Source organism: Eubalaena glacialis, chromosome 9 (assembly GCF_028564815.1).
Source record: "Eubalaena glacialis isolate mEubGla1 chromosome 9, mEubGla1.1.hap2.+ XY, whole genome shotgun sequence".
Taxonomy (NCBI): Eukaryota; Metazoa; Chordata; class Mammalia; order Artiodactyla; family Balaenidae; genus Eubalaena; species Eubalaena glacialis.
This window is the reverse complement of record NC_083724.1, coordinates 21,994,191-22,022,108: the sequence shown is the minus strand read 5'-3', so window position 1 is coordinate 22,022,108 and position 27,918 is coordinate 21,994,191. Positions and strand designations below refer to the sequence as shown.

The 27,918-nt window shown below is 44.5% G+C and overlaps 1 protein-coding gene across 1 annotated transcript in view; it reads left to right on the top strand.

Annotated features, from left to right (window-relative positions):
* The first annotated feature begins 3,064 nt into the window (after positions 1-3,064).
* The window catches only part of SNX30 (sorting nexin family member 30), a 114,932-nt gene continuing 90,078 nt past the window's right edge, over positions 3,065-27,918 (top strand). The window contains exon 1 of the mRNA XM_061200095.1: positions 3,065-3,358. Coding sequence (XP_061056078.1) covers positions 3,203-3,358 — 156 coding nt within the window. The 5' untranslated portion in view covers positions 3,065-3,202. The remainder of the gene's footprint in view (positions 3,359-27,918) is intronic.

Genomic DNA, 27,918 nt, shown 5'->3' with positions numbered 1-27,918 from the left:
GCTTTTTCCTGGAACATCACTGGCTGAATTAAACTGTGCACACAATTTTGCCTCTGTTGGCGCTAGTGCCTTCTCAGTTGCCCCTCTTGTTTGAGGCAGCCCTCTGTGGCCTTCTACATGTCACTTTGAATGCTCTTTGAAAACCTCCTTTGTCCTCATCAGCCGTCCACTTCAGAAGTGGTGGTGTTATTTTGAGGCAGGGTTTGGGATGCCACATAAAATAAAGCTATGATTGTATTAAAAACCAGAAGAGGATAAGCAGCTAACACAAACATGAATAAGGCCTAGACACATGCTGTACCAGGAGAGAGAAAGAAAGAATGCTTCGTTGTGACTCTGCTTTGTTTTTAAGGTCTGGGTCTCATGTAAAGCCCTGATAGACTTGCTATGAGGTTTTGGGATTCTGGCTTGGCATACTTACTGAATTCTGGGGCCCAAGGCCCTGTCTTCTGAAAGTTTCCAGCCTAAGTGCCTAAGGTTCCTTGTGGACAGGAATGGGGGGTTGAGAGGTGGGGGAAGGGCCCATGCTGTGTTCCTGGGTTTTGGTGGCATCTCCCCATACCCCATGCACACACATCCAGTGCATTTTCCTCAGAGCTGAGCCCTAGAAACCCAAGCTTCCCTCCATACATTCCAATAAACACTACAACCTTTTGCTCTGATACAGAAACTTCACGTTTCCTCCTCACCACCATCTTGCTTTGAAAACTTTTAGAAAAAGCACAGTCACATAGTCTGGGACACTTGCTCTGTTTCAGTGACAATTTCCCACCACAAGGAACACTGAAATACAACAGGAAATGGTGAATATGAATAGGCAGTCCTGGGCTAAATTTGACTGGTGGAAACTTTATCCCAAAATGTTTTCCATAGAAATCCACTTTCTTTAGTTTTGATGACTACCCACTGGATCATTGTGGCCCCATGCCATTGACCAACGAGGAAACTGTAAAATAAACTGTTTCATATGGCCTTTCAGGAACTCTGTTTTGTTTTTGTTTTTTAAACGGTGGGAGCATAGAAAAATGATACTCTGACCCAAAATGAGCAAATAGAGGAGTTTGGAGAGAGCATGTTTATTTATGAAAACTTTTATGATTATCATTTCATAAGAATAGTAGAGAAAGCATGAGAGAGAGGGAAAGGAAGGGAATTAACATTCAGGGAGCATCTATTCCATGGCAGCATTTGGCTGGGAATATTACATACCGATGGCTGTTTCATTCTCACAACCACCAAGTAAGGTAAATATTATTACCTGCTCTCTGTCCTTCTTTTTGGGTCAGGAAGCAGGTTTGTTTAGGTTAGGTAACTTGCTCATGATCACCCACTTATAGTTAGCAATCAGGAATTCAAATGTGGCTCTCTTTTCACTCTTCCCTGCCATCTTGAGGAGAAAGCTGTGTGGAGTCTTAATAAAATGAGATCTCGATTGTGGGAAGGTGGCCTGGCTGTTAAAATAAACAACATCATTCAATAAAAAAATACCTATGTTATACATCTATAGAACACTCATTTCTAGTTATATTCATGCTATTTGTTTTAATCAGAAGAACAGATAATAGGGTCTGTTGTAGTTGTAAGCAGCCCTTGAATATAAAAGTATTAATTTTACTCAACTCCAAGAGGACCGGACACTGGCATTCCTGTGAGGTAGATGCAGCATTTAAAAAATTGTTCCCAGTGTCCTCTGAGTTCTATTTTCCCCAACCAAGGCAGACCCACGTCGGGGAAAGAAAAGATAACTTGAGGACTGAGGCCAGATGACTTAGACCAGGGGAAATAAGGGAAGGTCTGTGAAGCTCAGTGAATCCCTGGACGATATTTTGGGTCAGCTTCAACTCTCGGCATTCTCCTCATGCTGAAGTATCACTTGTTTCTTTAGAAGAAAAGGGTGGTGGAGACCACAGTGAATCCCGACTTCAAGATTAGTCAGGTAACACTGGACGAACCTAAAGAGTTTGGGAAGAGATCGGGAAAATGTGCTCCCTTACAGTGGGCCTCCTCCCCATTACTCTTCTAGTATCAACTTGTTCTTACATGGGCTGATGGCCTCTACTGATTTGGCCCTGAGCACAGAAGCTGTGAAGCCAGGTAAGGTGGAAAAAAGAGGTGAACTTCCACCCTCAAACAGCCAAGTAACGCCTTGACTATCTCCATTCTGCTAGCAAATAAAGCTCAGAATCCAGCCCAGCCAAAGACCTGGAAAGGAAGCACAGAAGCATGCAAAATAAAAACGGGAACTTCACGATTCTTTCAAATGGCAGTTTGGTCAAGGTGTGAGTTTAAGAGTCATAGATCATGTGTAGCACTCCCTCTTTATTTACTGATGCTCACTCTTCTGAGGTTTAACCTTACATAAACCCGGTGAACTGCAGAAGCAAGATGGCATGGGATCTTAGCGTGCATTTGAAGAAACTCCACACTGCGTCTTTGAATTTCCTTCTAGGTTCCCCGCCTGATGTCTCTATCTCCTGGGAGCCTCATAACCTTTTACGCCATTCTTATAAAATGTGTCATAATTCCTCCTATCCTGGGTTATTTCAGAGGCCAGAAGATCCCGACTCACGTGCGTGTCCTAAAGCCCCCAACCCCAAGCGTGGCTGCCCCTGGGCGCAGCAGTAAACGCGGGTGGAATGGAACAGGCTCCTCCAACGTCTTTTTCCACCTCTGATTTCCGTTAAACATTAGCTCCGGGGTCTGCGCGAAGCCCCCAACGGGCCAGGAGGCGAGCTTGGACTCTCGGTGGACAGCGGCGGAGGGCCCAGGGCGCACTTCCTGCGGGACGGCGGGAGAGGGCGGAGCTGTCCGCATCCCCCTCCCGCTCCCCCGCTCTCCCCGCCCCCGCCCCCTCCCCCTCCGGGGGCTGCCGCGCGCCGCGGGGGCGGGGCGGCGAGCGGGCTGGGCGGCGTGGCGGGGCGGGCTGGGCGCCCTGGCTAAGGTGCGAGCGGGTACGCCGCGGGCTCCGGCGCGGAGCGGAGTGGAGCGGAGCAGTCCGGCCCAGCCCAGCGCAGCCCGGCGCGGGCAGACGCGAGCCAGCGGGTGGCGGTGGCGGTGGCGGTGGCGGTGGCTCCCAGCCCGGCTGGTGCTGGGCCTCCGACCGAGCCGCGGCCGAGCGGGGCCTCGGCCCGGGCTCTGGGGGAGCCCGCGGCGGCGGGCTGCAGGAGGAAGCGGCGGCGGCGCGTCCCGAGCCGTGCGCGCCATGTCGGGCGGGCCCCCCAAGGCCCTGCCGTCCACTGGGCCCCACTCCCTGCGCGACATGCCGCACCCGCTGGCCGGCTCCAGCAGCGAGGAGGCCGTGGGCGGCGACAGCACGCCCAGCCCGGACCTGCTGACGGCCCGCAGCTTCGGCGACAAGGTGGGGAACGCGGGGCACGCGGGGCTGGGGACTGGGAGGCTCGTTTCGCTCCCGAGGGGGATGAGGGATCTGGAGCCCCGCTGGGCACCGGGCCGCGCCCCCCCTGGCGCCCCGCCTGGCGCCCCTTTCCGGGGGACAGGCGTGCCCTCGCCCCAGAGCCTTGGGAAAAAGCGTCTCCTCCCTGCCGCCCCCGCGGGGTCGCAGCCTCTGGGGGAGCGGCCAGAGGGGACGGGCTTGCCCGGCTGTGACTGGTCGCGAGGCCAGTGACAGCTGGTGGGGAGGGGTCCCGCCTGCCCGTTGCCGTTGTGGCTGGAGGCGTGTGTACAGTGCTCAGAGCCTGTGTCCTGGGATGGGGTCCCGGTTCCTCCAGATGCATCTCTGAAGGCTGAGCTGCCGAGTCACTTGTAGCTCCTCCAGTTTGCTGCGACTGTAAAGAAGCAAGAGTTAATGGTTTTCCGTGGTCCTACTGCCAGAGGCTTCTTACCCCGTCTGTCATGGGGTCAGTGATCTTTGTTTAGGTTTGCTTTGTGCCCTGAGGAGTCACCTGACTCCGACCCCAGCCGGCAGCGGGAGGAGAGTGCCCCGGGGGTTTTCTGTCTGGGGCTCCATTTACCTCTGACTGTCTCCCACGCTGTTTAGGTTTGGCAGAGGCTGGTTTTGTGGCTGAAGGGGAGAAAGGTCGCCCTTTGACCTTTTTTGCGTAGAGGGAGGCTCCTGATTTTCTTAGAGCAGCATATGACCCTCCTGCTGCTTTGAGAGACAGTGAGGGGTTAGGGGCGGCATCTCCCTTCCCCCCCCCTTGCCACTTCAGCTGTTATCAGGACGTGAGCTGTGATTGTATCAGCGCTGCTGTTGCCACTTAGTCACTAATTGCAGAAATTAGAATTGTTCTCCACACCTGTGATCAGGATTTTTCCCCTCTTAGTAAAATACTAAGTAAATGCCTCCTTGTCCCAATACTGAATGGAATCAGGGGACCCAAATTTCTTTCCCCCTTAGATGGGAGGGCATGTGGTACAGTAAAAATGAGTGTGAGTGCACTGAGCAGTCAAATTAACCGGGAAGTGGGACTTGATGTACCTTCCCAAGAGGGTTTGTGAAAGCAAAGAGTGGGGCAAGGTGGGGGGGGGGGAGGAGGCAAAGCATTAGTAGCAAGTAAACTTAAAAAAGCTAATGAAACCAATGGATTGAGCAGCTGGATGTGTGTGTGTGTGTGTGTGTGTGTGTGTCTTTGTAAGTATTTCTCTTTATTTTATAGAAGATTATAGACTATATGAAGGCTGGAGTTGCTTGGAAATACCTTGCCCATATTTGACAATAAGTAATTGTTGAATGAATAATTTGCTTTCTTATGGACAGAGAACTTGGTCCTATGTGCATGTAGGATAGGAATTGAGGTTAAACTTACGATTTTTTTCTCAGGTCTGTGTAGGATAGTGAATTAATTATATATCGCTGTGTAACCAATTACTGCAACATTTAGCATCTGAAAATAGTGTCTGTGGGCCAGAAATCTGCGCAGCTTAAATCTGGGTGGTTCTGACTCACGTCTTTCATGAGCTTGCATTCAAACTTTGACTAGGGCTGCAGTCACTGAAGACTGGATTGGGGTAGGTCCTCTTCCAAGCTCACTCTCTTGGCTCTTGGCAGGCCTTAGTTCCTCTCCATAGGGCTGCTTGATGTGGCAACTTGTTTCCCCCAGAGCAAGTGATCCAAGAGATGGAGAGATCCCAAGACTCAAACCACAGTCCTGTGTAATCTAGTCTCGGAAGCGACATATCTCTGCCATATTCTATTGGTCACAGTGGCCATCACTGGTACAACCTGGGAAGAAGGTATGAATACCAGGAAGTGGGAATCATCGGGGCATCTTGGAAGCTGCCTTCTACAGGTGGCTCTTTTAAATATCTGCCTAATGATCCATTCTTGGAGGACACCTGATGCAGAAGTGTGGGCATTTTGCTACGAAGTACTGGGAGGACAAATGCCCTGTATCCCTGAGATCTAGTTGGTGGACAGGAAGTCAAGCCTAAGTCTAATTACTTCTGGCTTCTTTTACAGGGACAGTTCCATGAGAGAGATGGTCTTGAAGGCATTATTATTAATTATTGAATATTTAATAAGTCTCCTTAGAGCTGCGAGGAGCATCAAAATGACATCACTCCCAAAGGCCTGATTTATAGTTAGCCACTTTTCCTTAGAGAGCAGTATAATTTCTTCCTCTGACTGGGAGTAACATTTTCCTTGAATCTTGGCATACACATATGTTCTCGTAACTCTGGAGAAATTTCTGCAGAGAGAAGCTACCAAGCAACAGAGGTGAGTCAGGACCAGTGGAAGGAAGCCTTCCCTTTGCTCTGCTTTCTCTTGCCCAGGAAGTGTGGGGTTCACCGGAGGGGAGGTAGGAGCGTTGAGTGCTATGGTCTGTCTTTGAAAAGAAGCCTGTATCTTCTTGCCTTTTATAATGGACCTTGGGGTTGTGATCCTGGATGCCTGATTCAGAGTCAGTTCTGGGTCTGGAGAATGAGGGTTTGACAGGCTGCTCGTGGTGCAGGGTTATTATATTATGCAGAGGGGAATTGCTGAGGTGCCATGAACAGGAAAGCCTTTCGTCTCAGTCCAGCAGACACTTCTCAGTGGCCTCTGGGGTTCTGGGAAGGAGGAAAAGACCAAATGTGATGGCCTCGTCATCCACAAAATTGAAAATCATTCAAACCATGGTGTGAAGGGAAGAATCTTTTCTATCTACCAAGGGTTGCTAGGAATTCTTTTTATGCTGGCTAAACTTCCCAGGCCTTCTAGCCCTCTTTCATCTCCACCTGAAATGTAAATACACCATTTGGCCCTTTCTGTCTTTTTCACTTTGATCTGCAAACCACTTTGGGCTTGCTTCTCCCCTGACTTAGCCTCTAATTCCTGTGTACCTCCCAAAACTTAACACCAAGCCCTCTCAAGCCCCACCTGTGGTTAACACCTCTACCCACATCCTCAGTCTCTTCACTGAACTCTTTCACCTACTTCCTGCCCCCTTAAGTCACTGCTTCCCCTGAAGTCTTCAAAATGGAGGTGTCTTTTCCTCCTACACTCCACTTATTTCAGGTTCAGGAGATGCGGGTCCGTAGTGTCCTTTCTCTCCACTGCCTTTTTTTTTTTTTTTTTTTTTTTGGGCTGTGTTGGGCCTTTGTTGCTGCGCGCGGGCTTTCTCTATTTGCGGCGAGCGGGGGCTACTCTTCATTGTGGTGCGCGTGCTTCTCATTGCGGTGGCTTCTCTTGTTGCGGAGCACGGGCTCTAGGCGCACAGGCTTCAGTAGTTGTGGCACGTGGGCTCAGTAGTTGTGGCTCGCGGGCTCTAGAGCGCAGGCTCAGTAGTTGTGGCGCATGGACTTAGTTACTCTGTGGCATGTGGGATCTTCCTGGACCAGGGCTCGAACCCGTGTCCCCTGCATTGGCAGGTGGATTCTGAACCACTGCACCACCAGGGAAGTCCTCTCCACTGCCTTTTAACAATCAAGTGCTGCCCCTTTGAGGCTCATGTCATTGTATTTGCTCACTCAGCAAATATTTGAGGGCCTCCTACAAGCCAGGCACTGTTTTAGGAACTCAAATCCACCAGTTGAAAACCCCTGCCCTCATTGGATATATTTTAGTGAGTACGTACTATTTTATGTAATAAATGCTGTGAAAGGAAGAAAAAGTCGGGGGGGAGGGAGTGTTCAGGATCACTGGCTGAAGGGAGGTGGCTTCAGTTAGACCCTACTGAGAACTTGAGATTTGAGCAAAGACTTGAAGGAGGCGAGGCAGTTGGCGAGTGGATGTCTGGAGGAGTGTCCCGGTGGAAGAAATGGCCAAAGCGGAGGCCTGGCAGCTCCTGCCCGGTGTGACGGGGACTACCCTAGAAGCCAGTGTGGTTGGGGCAGAGTGAGCAATGGGGAGTCCTTGGCCAAGGGCAGAGAGGGAGGGGGCCAGATGGTCTAGGGCCCAGTAGGCCACTCTGGGAACGTGGCCTTTATTTTGAGAGCCATTGCAGGGACTTGAGCAGAAGGAGGGTGTGACTTGATTTATGTGTTGAAAGGATCACACAGGCTGTTGAATTGAGAACCCTTTATTTGACTGTTCCACTGAATTAGGTTCCTTTTCCGTCAAAAGGACGTAAACCAAATGCAACCTGGCTGAAGAAAAGAAAAAAAATCTATTGGCTCATGTTGAAAAGCCCCAGGTATTTTGGTTTCCGGAATGGCTGGAACTAGGTATTCAAATGATGTTGGGAGTCTGTCACTTTTCATCTCTTGGCTCTGCTTTCTCCTTTCTGTGTTAGCTCTGTTCTCAAGCCGGTGAAGGGATATAGCTTTGCAACTCTAGCAGAAAGAGAGCACCTCTTTCTTGATAATTCCAGCAAAAGCTCTGGGCTAGTGTCTCCTGGGCCTAAATTGGGTCAGGTGCTGAAGCCAGTCTTTGTAACTCTGACTGCCCAAGGCCTGGACCAGGTCCTTATCTTTGGAGGGTGGAGAAGGGAAGTTTTTGTGTGTATGTTTTAACTGTGAAATATAAATATGTGAAGTATAGAAATGCATCTGTATTAATAAAATGTACCTATACAGTTTAAAGAATAATAAAATGAACACAGACATAAAGTTAAGGCATAGACTCTTACTCGTATTTTGGAAGCCCTCTGTGTGCCTGGGGAGGAAGGAGGTGGTTTCCAAAGCAAAATCAGGATGCTCCTCCTAGAAGGAGGAGGAATGAATGAATGTTGGACGAGCCTCTGTTGTTTCACAGATGTCCATTACAGACCTTCCACTGCCTTCTTTGCTGTCACTTTGTAACTTCCCTGTTTCTCTTGTTCATTAAAATCTTGAAACCCCCCCAACTAACTGTCTTCTCAAATCATGCCTTTACTTCAGGGGACTCTGTCCAGATCTCTAAAACGATCAGTTTCTTGACCTTTTATCTAGTCACCTTCCCCTTTTTTCCAGTTCAGTTGCCCTCTCCCCCGGCCACATCCCTGCATTATAATACCTACAACTGTTCCTGCCCTGAAATAATGCCATTACATAGCTCTTATCTTGCCGTGCCCTCCTCCCAGTCAGTGAGAACTGCCTACACCTGTTCCATGACCCCTTGTATTCACGTGCCTCCTTTAGATTCCACGGCTTAACTTGTCAGTTGCTCCTGCCACTGTCCTTTACGCAGTTCCCTTGCTCTCCTTCTTTTACATCCAACTTGGGTCATTCCATTTGTTCCTGTCTTTTGCCTGCACCTCAGGTGCGGAGGTGCCTTGAGAGTTGCTGCCGGTGTAACCTCACAGCTTCCAAGCACAGTCGGGGCCTCGGTGGTGCTGAGCCATCCTTTCTTTCTTTTTTTTTTTTTTTTTTATGTGGAATCCTAGTTCCCTGACCAGTTGCCCATGCCCCCTGCATTAGAAGTGCAGAGTCTTAACCACTGGACTGCCAGGGAGGTCCCATGGGCCATCCTTTCTTTCCACAGAGGCTCCCATTCTGTACTGTGGCTGATCTGAAGCTTTTCTCTGCTCCTCACACCTTCCACCCCCCTACTCCACCCTCCTGTTCTGCTGATGGCCTCACTTTCTACCTTAGAGAAGATAGAAGCCACTGTAAAAGAACTTCCTTTCACCAAACTCAAAATGATCAGAATCTATGGCCGCCCTTTCTTTGCTCCTGGTTGCTAAGGCTGATCCTGGAGTATATGGCCCGCCCCCTCTGGCCTCTTAGAGACCCTGCTGTCACTCCTGTGTCTTCAGACTCTCTATCAAACTGGCTCATTCCCATCAAAAAATTTTTTTTAAAATTTTTAAATTGAAGTATAGTTGATTAACAATGTGTTAGTTTCAGGTGTACAGCAAAGTGATTCAGTTATATATATAAATATAAAACTGAATCACTTCGCTGTACACCTGATATATATATATGATATATATAAATATTTCAGATTCTTTTCCCTTGTCAGTTATTACGAAATACTGAGTATAGTCGCCTGTGCTATACAGTAGGTCCTTGTTGGTTATCTACTTTATATATATACTAGTGTGTATTTCGATCCCAACCTAATTTATCCCTCCCCCTGCCCCTTTCCCCTTTGGTAACCATAAGTTTGTTTTCTATGTCTGTGGGTCTGTTTCTGCATTCCCATTAATGTTTCAACATGCTCAAGTTGCTCTCATTTCTAAAACAAACCAAGTAAAGAAAACTGTTGTGATGCTTCCTTCTCCTCCATCTCATGCCCTATTTTCTGACTCTTCTTCACCTTTTGAAAGAAAGATTTGCTCCTCTTTACTTCCTAACCTCTGGCTTACTTCTCAGCCTACTGCTGTCTGGTTTCTGGCTTTACTACTCAAGGTCCCTCGTGACTTCCTTATTGCTAAATCCAGTAGATGCTTCACATCCTTGTCTTCCCCGACCTCTTGGTAGGTAGCACTTGATCCTGTTGAGTAACCCGCTGCTTGAAACTCTCCTCACTGGGATTTGTGTTTTAGAGCGTGCACTCTGGAGCCAGGTTGTCTGGATTTGAATCCCAGCTCCACTACTTACAATCTTTGTGACAGTAAATTATTTAACCTCTCTGAGCCTCAGTTTCCTCCTCTGTGAAAAGGGGGTAACAGAAGTACCTGCATCACAGGGTTGATATGAAGATCCATTGCGTTCATACTTAGAGTAGTGCCTGATGCATAGTGAGCCTTTAATAACTGTGAGGCGGTGGTGGTGGTTATTCCCTGATACTGACCTCTCCACATTTTCTTTGTACATTTTTGCCTATTCTTTGTCAATTTCAGTATCGGTTGTGGTCTGGTCAGGAAATAAAAACCACTGTAGGTTTTTCAAACTGAGAGACTTAATACAGGGAATTAGCTACATAGGTGCTGGGAAACATGTGAAGTCAAGCAGAGGACAGGGAGGTAACCCAGAGAGTAGCGATAGCAGGAAACTGCAGTCACCCTCAGGGCTGGGGGGGGGGGGTGGGGTCAATGGGAGGAGGTGAGATTAGAAGAATCCAGGAGCTTCTGTGGGAACTAGACCATGGCAGGGCTGCTCAACAAGAGCAGGGACCACAGGGGGAGGGAGGCCTGGAGAGGAAGCAGCTAAGGCCAGGGATGCTATCTGAACCAGAGAGGACGGGTTGGGGTAGGGGAGAAACACCCTGGCTTCTCTCCTCCTCCTGCTTTTGGTCTTTCATCTGTATCATCCATTGGCCCAAATAGCTTCCTTGGTGGACATGTGACCCTAGCAGAGTCAAATAGCCAAACAGAGATTTGCTCAGATGGCTGCTGGGGGAAAGAATCTCTCTTTTTGTTAGATTGTGAGCCTTTGTTTCTTGTGATGTGGAGAGTGCCTGCTTAAGAATGAAACCAGAGAGGAATGTGGAGCTGGAGAAAAAGAGGGGGACAGGCCCTGAAGATCACTTGAATCCCGGATCCACCTGTGCCAGCTGTGCCTGAAGCTGGCACTGCTCCGCAGGCATCCTGGTTACAGGAGGTCATGAATGCCCTTTTGTTTATACTATTCAATTTGATTTGATTTGTCACTTGAAACTTAAAAAAAAAAAGACCAGTATGTCGACCTTAAAATGTTAAGTGAAAATTAAGTTTTACTTTGGGATCGTTAAGAGGAGGGTGCTTAATTCCTATTGGTCAGCCCCACTCTCAGAGTGTATCATCTGCAGATCAGTTTTGGTGGCAGAGGTGTGTTTTCACCAGGTCCTTGAAGTTTGAGGAGGCTTTCAGGTGCCGGGTTGGGAAGGCGTCATGGGCCAGGGGAGCAGCTTGAGCAGAGCTCCTGAGATGGAAAAGACTTGTGCCTGCTCGGGTTGCACTGGGTCGGGTCATGTGTTGGGAGTGGGTTTGGAGAGTCTAGAGGTGGGGATTAGTGAGAGAGGAGGTGGGAAGACACAGCAGGAGGAGGCTGTGACTGCCCCGAATGCTCTGATGTGGAGGTTAGCTTTTATTCTTAGGCAGGAGCCAGCCGTAGAGGTTTTTGAGCAGGGGAATGTGTGATCAGTGCTTGGGACGGGGAGAGACTGGCAGTGAAAGAGGTAAGTTAGAAATGTGTCAGTTTGATTTAGGTTGGAGTTGTTGCCTGGAAGAACAAAGAATAGAACATGTAAAGATGACTAGTTTTGGTACAGTGGGGATGACTGGTTTTCTAGTCTAGGAGACTGGTGCCGACTGGTGCCCTCACTGAGAGGGGGAACACAGATTGGGAAGCAAGTGTGAGCAAGTGTAAAGATGACTAGAATGCATCAGTCATCAGTGTGAAGTCAGGAGCTGGGTCAGAGTTTGTCTGAACCCTGCCGTTGAAAGCCCACTCAGACTTCAAGGCTTAGCACACATGCTGCCTCCGGGCAGCTCTTCTGTATTATATAAATGTGTAACCCCAGCAGATCCAAAGAGAGATGGGAGTGGAAGATGTAGAGGTTGAGGTCAGAATTTAAACAAAGTGAATATTAGCAATCAAATGGAAGGCGGGAGGTCGTAGCAGTTTGTAGTAAGAAGGGTGGTAGCTTGGGGAAAAAGCAGGGTTGAGGGAAGGTCTTTAGGACAGGGGAGAGTTGGGGGTTAGTGGAGGTTACGGGGAAGAAGGCAGATGAGAGTCTCTCAAAATAAGTACATAAATAACAGCTTGGCAAAGGTGCAGTAGTTCATGTATGAGCAATTGGGTTTGTTTACTAGATTCTAGAGGGGGTCATATGCTCTCTCCTGTTTGCCTTGCCTCGCAGAATTACTCATTTTGGTTGCCACAGAGCAGGGATCAGGAATTATTGTCGTGTGTGTGTGTGTGTTTGTGTGTGTGTTGGGGGTAGGAGGAGACAAGGGCAAGAGACACACGCAGAAAAGGTGTTTCAGGGGTCCTGTTTGAGAAAAGGCACAGAGGCGGGAAAAGCACACGGCATGTTTGGGTGGCAGAGTGGAGGCACTTTCCAAAACTTGAATCTCTTGAGTATCTGCTGCATGCCTGGCTCTGTGCTGGATGCTGGGGACGTTGAGAAAGATAAAAAAAAAAGTACTCTCTCTTGAGAGGGTCATCGTCCAGTGCAGAAGAGAGACATATATCCAGATGGTTGCAATAGAATATTAAAAATGCTAGATGTATTTACTAGTTCTGAGGCCTTGGGCAAGTTTCTTAACCTGGTAATGCCTCAGTGTCTCCCTAGTTAAATTTTGGATTATTTCGCAGTGGTGTTCTGAAGATTAAATGAGTGGGGGTTTTTTTGTGTTTTTTTTTAATGTTTATTTATTTATTTGGCCGCGCCGGGTCTTAGTTGCGGCACATGGGATCTTCGTGGCCACGTGTGGGATCTTTCAGTTGTGGCATGTGGGATCTAGTTCCTTGACCAGGGATTGGACCTGGGCCCCCCTGCATTGGGAGCACGGAGTCTTAGCCCCTGGACCACCAGGGAAGTCCCTTAAATGAGTGTTTAGAATAGTGTCTGGCACACAGTAAGTACTATGAAAATGCTAGGTGTTGTTATTGCCTTAGAAGCAATAACTGGGACCTCTGGAAGCCTGTACAGAACACGTACCTCGGTCATCCCCACCCCAGTGAGGGACCTGGGGTCTTCAAACAGCAGCCCTTGTCAGTCATTGGTTGAGCGCCCCATGGATGGGGTGTTTGGGCATTAATTCCCAAGCACTTTCTAGCCTACCCCATGGGTGGGCGAAGCAGGTTGAGCAGCCGGGGGAGCAGTCGGGCCAAGAAGTTCAGGCGCTGGCGGTTGGAAGTCAGGCCAGTGGGCACTGAACTGGCCAGTGAGAGGGGATAGGTGGACACCCGTGACATCTGCACGGTTATTATGGAGATAACATGTAGGGAGTGGGGCAAGGAGTGACCGTGCTCAGGAGGGTGGTGGCTTTTCCAAAGGAGATGATATTTGAGCCGGAGAGTGAAGAAGTAGGTAGGTATTTTCCAAATGGACAGAGGCCGGAGGAGTAACTAGAGCAGAAGACCCAGCCTGTGCCAAAGCTTGGCAGTGTCAGTTTGCAGGTGTGGAGGGTGAGGGGAGGCAGTTTCACAGGGGCTTTGACCTCCTGGATTCAGGGGTGTACTGGTCAGGAGTCTTGTTTGCAAACAGTAGGAATCTTACTCACACTACTTTAAGCAATACCATACGCACATACCATAAAGTCCACCTTTTAAAAACATACAATGCAGTGATTTTTAGTATAATCACAAGATTGTACAACTGCCACCATTATCTAATTCCAGAGGGTTTTTGTCAACCCAAAAAGACACTTCATACTCATTAGCAGACGCTCCGTTTTCCCCACTCCCAGCCCCTGGCAATCACTAATCTGCTTTTGCTGTCTATGAAATTGCCTATTCTGGATATTTCATAAAAATGGAATCATAGAATATGTGACCTTTTGTGTCTGGCTCCTTGCACTTATCCTAACTTTTTTTTTTAAAATTAATTTATATTTGGCTGTGTTGGGTTTTCATTGCTGCGCGCGGGCTTTCTCTAGTTGTGGCGAGCGGGGGCCACTCTTCGTTGCGGTGCGCAGGCTTCTCATTGCGGTGGCTTCTCTTGTTGCAGAGCACAGGCTCTAGGCACGCAGGCTTCAATAGTTGTGGCTCATGGGCTCTAGAGCGCAGGCTCAGTAGTTGTGGAGCACAGGCTTAGTTGGTCTGCGGCACGTGGGATCTTCCCGGACTGGGATCGAATGCGTGTCCCCTGCATTGGCAGGCGGATTCTTAACCACTGCGCCACCAGGGAAGTCCCAGGACATTCTTTTTTAAAACTGAAAAATATTCCATTGTATGTATACACCACTTTTTTTTTAATCAGTTATCAATTGATGGACATTTAGGTTGCTTCTACCTCTTGGCTATTGTGACTAATACTGCAGTGGACATGGATGTGCAAATATCTCTCCGAGATCCTGTTTTCAGTTTTTTTGGACATATATACCCAAATGTTTATATATAAAAACTGGACCATATGGTAATTCTATTTTTAAATTTTTGAGGAACTTCCATACTGTTTTCTACAGTGACTGCACCATTTTACAGTCGCACCAACAGCGCACAAGGATTCCAATTTCTCTGCCTCCTCACCAACGCTTGTTATTTTCTATTCTTTTGATAGTGGCCATCCTAATGGGTATGAGGTTATATCTCATTGTGGTTTTGATTTGCGTTTCTCTGATGATTAGGGATGCTGAGCATCTTTTCATATGCTTGTTGGCTATTTGTGTATCGTCTTTGGAGAAATGTCTATTCAAGTCCTTTGCTCATTTTAAAATCAGATTATTTGATTTTTTTATTGTTGAGTTGTAGGAGTTCTTTTTATATTCTGGATATTAACCCCTTATCAGATATATGATTTGCAAATGTTTTGTCCCATTCCATAATTTACCTTTTAACTCTCTTGATTGTGTCCTTTGCACAAAAGTTTTTAAGTTTGATGTAGTCCCATTTGTCTATTTTTGCTTTCGTTGCCTGTGTTTTTAGTGTCATATCCAAGAAATCACTGCCAAGTCCAGTGTCGTGAAGCTTTTCCCCCTATGTTTTCTTCTAGAAGTTTTATAGTTTTGGGTCTTAGGCTTAGGTCTTTAATCCATTTTGAGTTAATTTTTGTATATGGTGTAAGATGAGGGTCCGATTTCATTCTTTTGCATGTGGATATCCAATTTTCCCAGTATTACTTGCTGAAAAGACTGTTCTTTACCCTTTGAGGGTGTATATACTTTTTTTTTTAAATTTTATTTATTTATTTGTTTGTTTTGGCTGTGTTGGGTCTTCGTTGCTGTGTGCGGGCTTTCTCTAGTTGCGGTGAGCAGGGGCTACTCTTCGTTGTGGTACGTGGGCTTCTCATTGCAGGAGAAGCAGTTGGCTCAGCAGTTGCGGTACGCAGGCCCTAGAGCATGCGGGCTCAGTAGTTGTGGTTCGTGGGCTCTTGAGCTCAGGCTCAGTAGTTGTGGCGCACGGGCTTAGTTGCTCCGCAGCATATGGGATCTTCCCGGACCAGGGATTGAACCCGTGTCCCCTGCGTTGGCAGGCAGATTCTTAACCACTTCACCAGAGGGAAGTCCCGAGGGTGTATATATACTTTTAAATCTAATTTCTAACTAGAATCGATAAACCATATTAATACTTGAAGTGCTAACATGAATTTTGTACACGTGTTTGAGTGACTTCTCTGTACTATGTGCTGTGTGAGGCATTATGTTCCTTGGGAGTTAAGATATCCACATTTTGGAAATAACATTAGCCTGGAACAGGTCAGGTCTCAGACATTCCAGGTGAAAGATGTCTTACTGTAATTAGAATAAAAATAGTTGTGAAATAGTTGTTTTATTGCAAAAATGGAAACCTAGACCTTCTTTTGGGCTATTTAATTAGAGCAGAGGTATGTTCTAAGGAAGTGGCCTTATTATCATCTTGCTGCATCAGCATCTGTGCTGCAAAAATGTAACATAGCAGGCTTTTTCTGCACTGTCCGGTCCAGTAAATCTTGTTTATTTCATGACTTGCATCAGCAATTGTGAAGGACACTTGGACTTTTTTTTCATTTCTCAAAGATTTATATGAGCCTCTCTGTGCCATGCTCAGGAGATACACAGATGAACAGATGGCCTTACCTTTTAGCTACCCAAGGTCCAGGAGGGGAGACAAAGAAATACAAGTGAGTCATTGCTGTTTAACATGATGACAGGGGTATGTGCAGAATGCCATGGGGGTAATCAGAGTGATTTATTAGCGTTAAAGACAGTTTTGAGTGAAGCACTTTGGAAGGAGGTCTTGGGTTACCTGTTATAGGTGACGGTGGTCAATGTTGGGATATGAGTGAGAATTTGAATTTGAATCCAAGATTGGCCATGTAATTTGTGGGACCCAGTACAAAATTAAAATTCTTATCCCCCTGTTAAAAAAAATTATTAAGAATTTCATGATAGTGACAGCAGAGCATTAAACCCAGTATGGAACCCTTCTGAGTATAGGATCCTCGTGAAGCTGGCCCTGAGTATATCCTTTGGAGGTACTGGTTTCCAGGTCCTGTTAAAATCACCTCTTACCCATCTTGGTGTTCTGGGTCAGGACTGCTGCCATCCTGAGGGTGTGTTGCAGTGAGTTGGGGTCCCCAAGGCTTGCTTCTCCAGTCTGGTTGACTGTGGGGCTTGCCTGGAACACTCCATCCACTGTCAACATTCTAACATCTTAACAAGGTCTCCTGTATGCCCAGCCTTTCATGTTTAACATACGCTTGGGACTGTTGTCATTTCCCTAACTGTTGCTTCTCTTCTCTTTTCCTTTTGTTCTGATTTCTTCCCGATCGAGGGTGTCCAGCATATGCCCCCTCAGTTATCCTCACCTTTACCCAGAGATAATAGTAACGTGTGTTCACAAGATCCTTGTGAACCTTTAGGGAGCATTTCCTTTGGTTGGGAACTGTACTGCATCATCTTGAAGCACTCCCTGAAGTTACTGTCTCCTCCTTTGACAGCTGGGGAAATGTAGGCTTTGAAATGTGAAGTAACTTGTTCAAGGTCACGGAGCTAGATGAGAGTGGGGCTGGGATTTGAACTCGGGTTTGTTCGACTTTAGAGCCCACTCTCTTCACCACCACCACTGCTGCAAATTGGCATCCTTTTCCAAACCTGCTTCCCACTTTTTCTAGTGCTTACATGCATTAGACACTGTAGGTTGCATTTCTTATGCAAAGCACAGTTTCAGGCCAAGGGAAATGAAACCAGCCCCTTCTGTATCTTAGCCTGTGTTTCTTTCCTCATCTCAGTTTCTGGTTTTTTCAGCCTCTTACTCCTCACTGTAACCAGTCTCCCTTGTGAGAGAAGTTTCCCAAGGCTTGCTGCCCTCTGCCTGCTCACTCTCCCGTCACTGCCAGGCTCCTTGGATGAGCGGTCTTTGTGCACCGCTTCCATCTGCCTCGCCATCTGCCTCCTCTTGCCTCAGCATCGAGCCCCATGGGCCAGGTCCTGCCTCTACCACTCACGGCTCGCGGAGAACTGCAGTGGCTGTTTTTCTGCTGTAGCATCCCAGGCCTTTAGAGCTGCAAAGGGCTTGGTGGTCACTCCCTCCAAGACCCTCTTTTTACAATGGAGGAAACTGTGGCCCAGGGAGAGAAGTGATTTATCAGATCAGGGTAACCCAGCTAGTTTGTGGCAGAGCTGAGGTTAGGACCCAGGTTTCCAGACCTTTGGTTCAGTGCTCATTTTCCTTGACTGACATCATTAACCAACTTCCTCTCAATGCTTTTTTCCCTGTCTTTTTTCTCAGGGTCTTACTCTGTTCACTGCTATATTCCCCAGCCCAGTGCCTGGCACATAGCAGATGCTTCATTCACTGAATGAATTGATTCTCTCCTCTCTTGGCCCTCCCCTGGTCTGCCCCTGCTTCTCTGGACTCTCCTTTTTTTTTTTTTTCTGAGCTCTAACTGTGAGCCCACCCAGCCGTGGTTCCTGGCCTTTGCTAGTTCCTTATGTACCATCTATGGATGGACTTTACTACTGCAGCAGGGCTTAGGATTCCCACATCTTCATTTCTAGCTTTAAACCTATCTTTCCAAGTATTTCTGTGATTCTTGTTTTTAGCACCTTATGATCACTCCATGGTGAGAGTATTTAAAAACCATGCCTTTCTTCACCTCCCCTTTTAAATATCCCACTTTTGTATATAACATCACTGTTCTTTAATGTCTGTCTTCATTTCCATTGTCATTGTGAATATCCTAATCAAGATGTATGATTATCTAACTGGCTTTCCTGCTTTGAGTCAGTCAGGTCCCTCCTCCCCAATCCATTTTATTCTGAACACTGTAGCCAGAATTCACCTTCCTAAAATATTGTATGTGTCATTCCCCTCTTTGGAGACCTGCAGCAAGACCTTCCCTTTGGAGACCTTTCCATTGCTTACACAGTAATGGTCTGAGTCCTTAGCCTGGCCTTCTGTGATCAGGTACCTATTTACCTCTCTGATCCTCTCCTAGGAAGTTATGTCCCTGCCAAAGGATTTTACTCATGAGCTGCCTGGCATGTCATGTGAATTCTTGCTTGCCCACCTTTGCTGAGCTTTTGTCCTCTGTGTGCCTTTCCAGCTGCCCCCTGCTATTGCCATAGACCTTTGCTATTCAAGGTGTGGTCCATGGACCAGTGGCATTAGCATCACCTGGGAGCTTGTTGGAAATACAGAATCTCAGGCCTAATTCCAGACCTACTGAATCAGAATATGCATTTTGACGTGATCCCTAAGTCATTGTATGCGCATTAAAAATAGAGAAGCACTGTTTTAGAACAAGGATATTGAGCTTAGCTAAGCACTCACATCATCTGAGGACCTGTTAGAGGATGCTGATGCCTGGGGCCCACCTCAAGAAATTTGGATCTAATGAATCTAGGATGGCCCAGGGAGCAGTATTTTGTAAAAAGCCTTTTCCAGGTAATTCTAATGTGCAGCCAAGGTTGAGATCAATTGCCTTAGAAGAATTCTCTGATTCACTCAGGGGGAATGTGCCATCAGACATGTATATGTCCTACACTGTGCTATAAACTCCTTGAGGGCAGGGGCTCTATCTGATTGCTTATTGCTGTAATGTCACTGTACGAACAAAGCCTAGGATGGGGTGGGTACCCAAATATTTGCTGAGTCAGTAAATGGACATGAGCTAAATGACATGTACAAGAGTATTTGCTGCAATATTAGTTTTAATGGCAAAAGATAAGAAGGAGCCTAAATATCTATCAGTGGGGAGCTAGTTTTATAACTAGGGTCATTTAAAAAATGTAGTATTAAAAAGAATATGGCAGCCCCTATATATACTGATATGAAATAATGGCAAGATATAGTAAGTAAAAAAAGAAAAAGTACAAGCCATGTGTAGTCTGCTATCATTTGTAAGTGTGTGTGTGTAAGAGTACAGGTGTGAATGTGTACACTAGCCTTGGAAGGATGCACCATTGCCTCTCAAAAGGATAATTTTCTGACCCTTTGAGAATGTAGTCTTCCTTCCTTGGAGACTCTGACCAAATTAGAGAGAAAGAGCCCTCCTCCTCTCTCCCTGATTTGGTTAGTAATAGTTGATACTGATTAAAAAGGAAAAAGTTGACTAACCCCTAACTCCAATTAAATTTCAAATAGGCAAACAAGAAAAATGGGGCTGTCACTTGTAGTCCTGTGGGGTGGGATGTGTATGTTGTCCCTGCCTGAGAACTGAGTCATAACCACTCAAAACCTAAAGAGGACAGAGCTAAACTGTTACTGAGGGGCTAGAAGAGAGAATGCTCTTCTGTAGTCTTTAATCTGTTCTGATCAAATGCAGGTGAATACTGGCTCAGAGTGAGCTTTTACCCTTTTCTCCTGATGGTCAGTCAATATTTTGAACTATCTGTTTTTCCCCTGAGTTAAGAATTAAGAAATTCTTTTCTTTCCTGGTTCAAGTCACTGAGGAGGGGCAAGACCTTCCCTTGTTTCACCAGTTGGCCAGACTTCGTCCAACCCTCATTTCATGCTCTTGCCTCTGCCCTCCCTGACCAAAGGGCTGCCGTGGACCTTGCCTGTCTCCATGAAAGAGAATGAGGTGTTTTCAGCCCAGTGACATCAGCTCTTCTTCCTCCCAGTTTTCTTCATCAGGCATATTTCTTCATCAGGATTCATAAGGCAATCCTTATCCTGGTGAGGGGTTCTGGGCTTCATTGCAGCTTCTTAGAGAGAGGGGTGGCCAACTTTCAAACACGTGGACATGGAAGACGTGGTGTTAGGAGGTGGTTATGTTAGGGATAGACTGACACCTCTTTCTAAGACGGTGCAGTTGACTTGAGTCTTTTTGTGTAACCAAATTCTCCTCCCCTGGTCTACTGGGAGGCTTGGCACATTATTGTAGGTATCTGTGGAGCTTTTTGAGTAACCTAGGTAGTCTTTTACATATTATTTTAGACCAGACTGTTCAGACTTTTAGATTGAATGAGATCCAAATTTGGGGCTAACATGTGCATCTACAGATTTCTAAGCAAATCTCAAGTGCCGAGGTTTGAGCAAAATGGTCACCTCTCCACTTTCAACTTGAGTCTGAAGAAGAAGGTAGCCACTGTTTTTTGTTTTTCCTCAAATCATTCTTCTCTTGGACATGTGAGTGGAAAAGGGTAGCATTTATTAAAGACACATCGCAGTGTTCCAAGATTATAAGTTGTGGAAGCAGTGTTTGCATTTTACGTAAACCAGTTTTGGTATCACACAGGTGAGTATGTTTTTAGGTGTTGACCTTGGCAGGTTGGCTACTTATTTAAAGCCAACAAAATTACGACACTGTCCATTTTAAACTTTCTTTGTGGTTAAATTATGATGAAACTGATGGAAAAGTCTTGCTGTTGACTTATTCATGAATCAAGGAAACTTCATGTATTATATAGGTTTATGATATTGCAGGAAATGGGTAGAGGATCTGTGCATCATGAGAAACAATGTTGCCAGCAGCAGAAGGGATAAAGTTTATTTGCTCCCTCTGGTTCCAAATCAAGGAAGTACACTATGTAAAGTAATTTAGAACTGCTACCTTAGAGAGGTTAATGTTGTAGGTTTGAAGCAGACACAGCTGAGTAGGAAAAAAATGGAGCTTTCAGACTCAGCCAAGGGAGTCCTAATACAGTCACTTACTGGCTGGGCAGTCACTTACCTGCCCTGAACCTCTGTTATCCTGTCAATAAAATGGGAATTCTAGTAGTACCTACCTAATAAGGTTGTCCTGATAACTTAATGAGATTATGCATAGTAGGCCCCAAAAGCTGTTCTCATAACTGATTCTCATAACTGATCTGAACAACATATTTTAGATAACTACGAAGATTCCTTGCCTGTTTTCGATAGGTACCGATGGTAGGCATAGGTGCATCATGTGGTGTGTTAACATTCAGAACATAGTAGATGAAAGAAAGGAAAAATGCTTCCTAGAATATAGCAAGGTTGTATAGTTAAGGATTTTTATAAGACTGAACAGAAAAAGGAATAGGAAACAGACCCAGTTCTGCAGAAAGAATCCATAAATTGTGGGAAAGAAAATCTTGAGTCAGCTCTAGGCTTATTTTCTACAGTTCAAGGCCAGATTATGGATAGCTTTAACAGAAATAAACAGGCCACAATAAACATTCACAATCATGTTATATTTACATTACCGTTGATCTGATTATTACCGTGATTTGATTATGGTAGATATTTTCACTTCCTCTCCTTTATTGGATTTTCATTTTATTTGAGTAAGAGTAAATTACTCTTGGCTCATTCAACATGATGCTATAAAAGGAAAAGAGAAATCTTTCTGATATGTGAGCTATATACCTTGAAAAGAAAGGTCTGTTTCAACTGGCAAGAAAACAGAATTCCCTCCCAAAGGAAGTAGATGAGAGGAACCAGACCTAATCAGGAAACTCATATTCCATTCATTTATTCATCAAATATTTATCAAGTGCCCGGCACTGTTCTAGGTGCTTCTAGCTAAATCCCCTTTGGACAGACCATTGCATTTCGGGACTTTTCAGGTTCCAGTTTCTCTTCCTTTGCCCCAAGATTAAAAGATAAAGTTCTAAAATAAAAATTACTGTTGTTTGCAGTTTCTTATTGCCAGTATATAGAGAAGCTATTTATTTTTGTAATGTTATCATGCATTAGCCACCTTACTGAATTCCTAACACGTTTTGAATAATTTTTCAGTTATTTTCTACTTAGAAATCCAGAGAATCATATATTTTGCAGCTCACTGCTTCTTTTCAAAAATGTATGTTTTTTTTTCATTTTATTGCATTGGCCAAGACCTATGGAAATTCTTAAAATATTGAGAGCATTCTTGTTCCTTGTTGAAGGGAATATATTGAGTATTTTCTTATTAGATATGTTTGCTGTTGTTTTCTTGTCAAGAAAGTTTTTTTTTTATTATTCATAGTTTACTAATTTAAAAAAATTTAAGAATGGAATTCAGGTTTAATAAAATGCCTTCTCAGCATCTATGGAAATTATCATTTAATTAAATTAATTTCTTAATACTGAACCATACTTACATTTATACTTAGGATAAGTCCTACTTAGTCTTGGGTTCAGTTTGCTAATGTTTTATGTGGAATTTTAGTTTTAGTCTTTATTTTCTGTTTATTATGCTTTTTTTTTTTTTTTTTCTCATTTTCTCCATTTCCTGACTCTGGTTACGTTGATCAGGTGTGCTTTGTTCAATTTTATTTTCCTCCAATTTCTATTTCCTGTTTCTATTTGACTAACGTTTATAATTATATTTTTCTACCATAGTCAAGAATTAATTAGTATCTGTAACTTTCTCCAGAACAAGGAGAGACCTTGGGCTTGCTTTTACTTCCCCTTCTAGGTTTTAGTGAAATTATTAAGTTTTCAGTTCCTGATTGTGATCAGTCTTTTTTTTTTTTTTTTTTTAATTAATGTCCCTTCTATTTTATGAATTCTTTTTTTAAACAGTTGAGTCAAATTTCACAGTAACATCAACTCTCCCTTAAACTAATGCTTTCTTTCTTGAACAAATCTTTATTCTGATTTATTTTTCAGCGTGCTGCATTATGTCTGAGAGTAACTTAAGGAAAAAAACACAACCACCCTGGATGGTATACATTATATAACAACACCTGAGTGTATATATTATTGTGTGAGTGTATAAAGTATATATTATTCTTTTCTTGTCTGGTAATTTGGCTGAGGTATTTCCCCTTGAGACATATATGGAGATTGCCCCATTGCCTTCTTTTCCACTTTAAAAACGTTTAAGAAGTTTAAAGCATTGTTGAAAATTAACTTATTGGGGTGTAATTTATATAAAATAACTGTCATTTAAGTGTGTGATTCAGTGAATTTCGGCAACAAGAGAGAGGTTGTATACACCTGTGAAACCACTCTCACAATCCAGATACAGAACATCACCTACAAAAGTTTTCATGCACTTTTGTAGTCCATACTTTGCTCCACCGTTGGCCTAGGCAATCACTAATTACTTTCTGTCACTATGTTAGTTTGCATTTTCTAGAATTTTGTATAATTGGAATCATAAAATATATATTCTTTGTGTCTAGTTTCTTTCACTCAACATTTTTATTGTTGCTATATCCATAGTTTGTTCTTTTTAAAAAAAATGTTGAATATATTCATTCATTCAATGAATGAATATATCACCATTTGTTTGTCTGTTCACTCATTAATGAACATGTAGGTTGTTCCCAGCTTTGGGCTATTACAAATTAAGCTACTACACTGAACAAAGGAGAGTAAACTAAACTTAAAGCAAGCAGAAGGAAGGAAATAAAGATTAGAGTGGAGATTAATGGAACAGAGGATAGAAAAACAATAGAGAAAACTAATAGGACCAAAATTTCGTTCTTTGAAAAAATCAAAATTGACAGACCTTTAGCTGAATCGACCAAGAAAAGAGAAGATTAGAATTACTAAAATCAGAAATGAAAGAGTAGACATTACTGACCTTACAGAAATAATGAAGGGTTGTAAAGGAATACTGCAAACAATTTTGTCAGTAAATTGTATGACTTAGATGGAATGGACAAATTCTTAGACACAAATAAAGCTGCTGTGAACATTCATGTACATGTCTTTAGTTGACATGTTTTCATTTCTCTTGGGTAAATACCTAATAGTGGAGTTGCAGTATACGAGAGTTCTAGTAGCTCCACATCTTTGCCAAGACTTGGTATTGTTTGATCAATTCTAGTGGATGTGTAGTAGTATCTCATTGTGGTTTTAATTTTCTTTTACATGGTTACTAATGATGTTGAACCTATATTCACATGCTAATTGCCCATTTGTATATCTTTTGTGAAGTATCTTCAAATCTTTTGCCTATTTTTATTGGGTTGTTTTTCTTACTGAGATATATACATATCTATCTATATATTGAATGTAATATCTATACTGAATTACTTACATGTTCTTCAGTAAGGTGAAAAAATCACTTTATTTAGGTATGATTGACATACAAAAAGCTGTATATGTTTAATGTATACAACTTGATGAGTTTGGAGATAAGTATACATCTGTTGAAACCATCACCACAGTCTGTGCCATAAACATATCCATCACGTCCAAAAGCTTCCTCCTACCTTCTTTATATTATTATTACTAATATCGTTACAATTTGTGATAAGATGTATCCTCTTAGCAAAACTTAAAGTACTGTATACGATACAGTATTGTTAACTATGGACCCTGTGCTATATACATTAGATCTCTAGGACTTACTCATTTTGCACAATTGAAACTTTGTACCCTTTGACTAATACCACCCCCCCCCCCCACCAAACCATCTTCCCCTTCCCCTGGCAATCACCTTTGTACGCTTTGCTTCTATGAAATGGACTATTTTAGATTCTTCAGATAAGTGGAATCATGCAGTATTTGTCCTTTTGTGACTGGCTTATTTCACTTCGCATAATGTCCTCCACGTTCATCCATGTTGTTGCAAACGGCAGAATTCTCTATTTTAAGGCCGAATAACATTCCACTGTATGTATATACCACATATATCCTTATTAAGAGTTTTTGATATATTCTGGATACAAGTGCTCATCAGATATATGTATTGTATTTTCTCCCATTCTGTGGCTTGTCTTTTTTACTTAAATTTTTGAGTGTGTGTGTGTGCGCGCGTGAGAGAGAGAGAGATTGAAAATTTTTTGGTGTTTGGTGTGGCCAGTGCATTCACATGGCACAAAATTCAGAAGATACAAAATTTTATCTGGTGAAAAGTCTCCCATTTGCCCAGGCCCCATCATTTCCCTTCCTCTGGCAGCAGGTTTCCCTCCCCAGAAGCAACCAATGTTACCAGTTTCTGGAGAAACTTTCTAGAGGTAGATGTTAAGCATAAATATGAAAGTGCATACATGTAATTCTTTTAAAAGTCAAATGTCAGCATACCGTACGCAGAGTCTTGTACCTTGCTGTACACTTAGTCATAGATCTTGGAGATCATTCCATACGGTACATAAAGCTCTTCCTCCCTCTCCCCTCCCTTTCCCTCCACTCCCTTCCTTTTTTTTTAATGACCCTCTAGTATTCCTTTGTTTCTGTTAGTTCAGTGCCTACAGTCCCAGATGAGAAGTCTGTGCCAGTGATTCTTTTTCTTCTGTACCCAATCTTCCACATATCCCTAGAGTTTTCTTCTTACATTGAGAAATTTACCAGCCTTCTTGTATTTAGGTATATATTTTTCTTAGGTATTTCTGCTTTAAACCCTTTCAATTTTACCGCTTTGTCTACATCCTTTTTTATTCTTTATTCTCTTTTTTAGGAGAAGGGACTTGTGGATATTTGGATTTTAATCTCTCCTTTTTGGGTCTTCACTTTTTCTGGGCTCATTTTATCAGGTTATATTTTCATTCTTTATGTTGAGAGAATTCCTTGATTTGATCTTCTGAATGACGGATTCATTTTTAATTTCATTCCATTCCACTATTTCTACTTTTCTATTTAATTTAAATTTAATCTCACTTATGTTTGTTTTAGCAATCATGTTTTTGGACCTGCTTTCAGATTGTGATGTCCAAGATGGTGATCCTGGCTTAGGGCAGGAGCTGACCACCTTCAGATGGGAGTGCACTGACCTTCTGGTCTGCACAAGTGGGCTGCTGCTTCTGCCCTCTTGGGGAGGCACATGCTGTCGCCGGCCCCCAAGTAATGAGACTTGCTCTTGGGCCTCCTCTGGGGTATGTATTTGCGTGGCCATGCGTACCTGTGTTTGCGTATAAACATGTACATATGTGCGCATAAGCAGCGCACAGACTCTGCAGTCAGCCTTTGCCTGGCTGCAGTGGTTAGGGTTGGAATGGGATGCGGTAAGAAGAGAATGGAGAGTAGATCCTTGGAATTGCTCTTGGGCAGGCTTCCTGTGTGTGCGCTTGGCTGATAACAGGACAATAGGCTGGGTGGACCCTTCTTAATTGAGGAAGTGAGGAAAGAGTTGCCTTGCAGTTGGAGAACTTCACAGCTGATCCCAAAATACCCTTCCTCTTTTCTTTCTTCAAGCTGCACTAGAAACTCAGCATTCCACAACGCTTTCCTCACCCGACCTGCCAGCTCAGTGCCTGCTTCTGTTCTCAGTCACTCACTTCTGAATGGGGGGTTTTGTCAGACCCTTCCCATGTCCAGCATTTCCCACTGTGGCCCAATTAGGTTTTGGTTTCTCAACTCTGGCTAAATTTGATTTTTCTGTAAATTTGATCCTGTCACATCTCTTCCAGAAATTCTGCAAAAAAAAAAAAAAAATTTTTTTTTTTTTGACTGATGGCATCCATCCCCATTTTCCGGATTTAAAAAATAGATTATCGTTTAAAATATATATATATATATATATTTATTTATTTGGCTGTGCCGGGTCTTAGTTGTGGCACTCAGGATCTTCATTGTCACATGCGGGATCTTTAGTGGCGACACGCGGGATCTTTAATGTGGCATGTAGAATCTAGTTCCCTGACCAGGGATCGAACCCGGGCCCCCTGCATTGGGAGCGCGGAGTCTTAGCCACTGGACCACCAGGGAAGTCCCTAAAAATAGATTTATTCTTAATTTTATATTTCCTTTGTCATTTCTGTGGAATTTGGAGGAAAATGAGAGTCAAGCCCAGGGCTCAGCCCATCCCCACTGTGGACGTAGTGGATTTCATTATTTTTCACTGGCAGGGATGTAATGGCTTCTTCCACCAGTTTCTTTGTTCCCCTTCCACATAATTTCAGTAAGAGCAGCAGCTATTAAATTGAGTGCTATGTGCCATATCTCATGTCAGAGCTGATTTAATTGTTCTTTGGCTTTGTACCCGCTGTGTACCAGGTGGACATTGTTTTGGTTATGCACTGCTGCTTAACAAACCACCCCAAAATGAAGTAGGTTAAAACACACATTTATTCTTATCCCTCGTGGCTCTATGAGTTGCCTGGCCTCAGCTGTATGGTTCTTGCTTGGAGTCTCTCACGTGGTCATCTGAAGGCTCAACTGCACTGGGTGCCTAAGTTGACTTGTGGCTGGCAGTTGACCCGAGTGACATCTCCATGTGGCTTGGGCTGCTCAAGGCAGGCTGGATGGGCTCCTGGAGGACGCATCCCAAGAATGCGCATCCCAAGAGACAGGAAGTGGAAGCTACTGGGCCATGTGAGGGCTGAGCCCAGAAAAGGCACAGCATCAGTTCTGCCGTATTCTTTTGTTCAAAGCATTCATAGGGCCTGCCCAGATTCAAAAGGGGGGACTGATAGACTCCATCTCGTGATGGCGGAAGCGGCCAGGGCACATTGCAGATAAACATGTGGGATGGGAGATACCGTTATGGCCATCCTTTAAAATATATGAACTGACACAGATGCCATGCTGCAGATACAACGATAACCAATCCCAGGACCACAGATCCTCAGACCTTACGGGGTAGAGGCAGGTACATAAACAGGCAGTAACAGCGCAGATGATGGGTGTTTTGAGAGGACCAGGCACGGGGGCATGATGAGAGCAGGGTGGGGGATATCTAACCCAGACTGGGCAAGTGCTGGCATGGATGGGAGGTCAGTGGAGAAAGAAGGCATCTTAGCGGAGATATCTTTGGAGCTG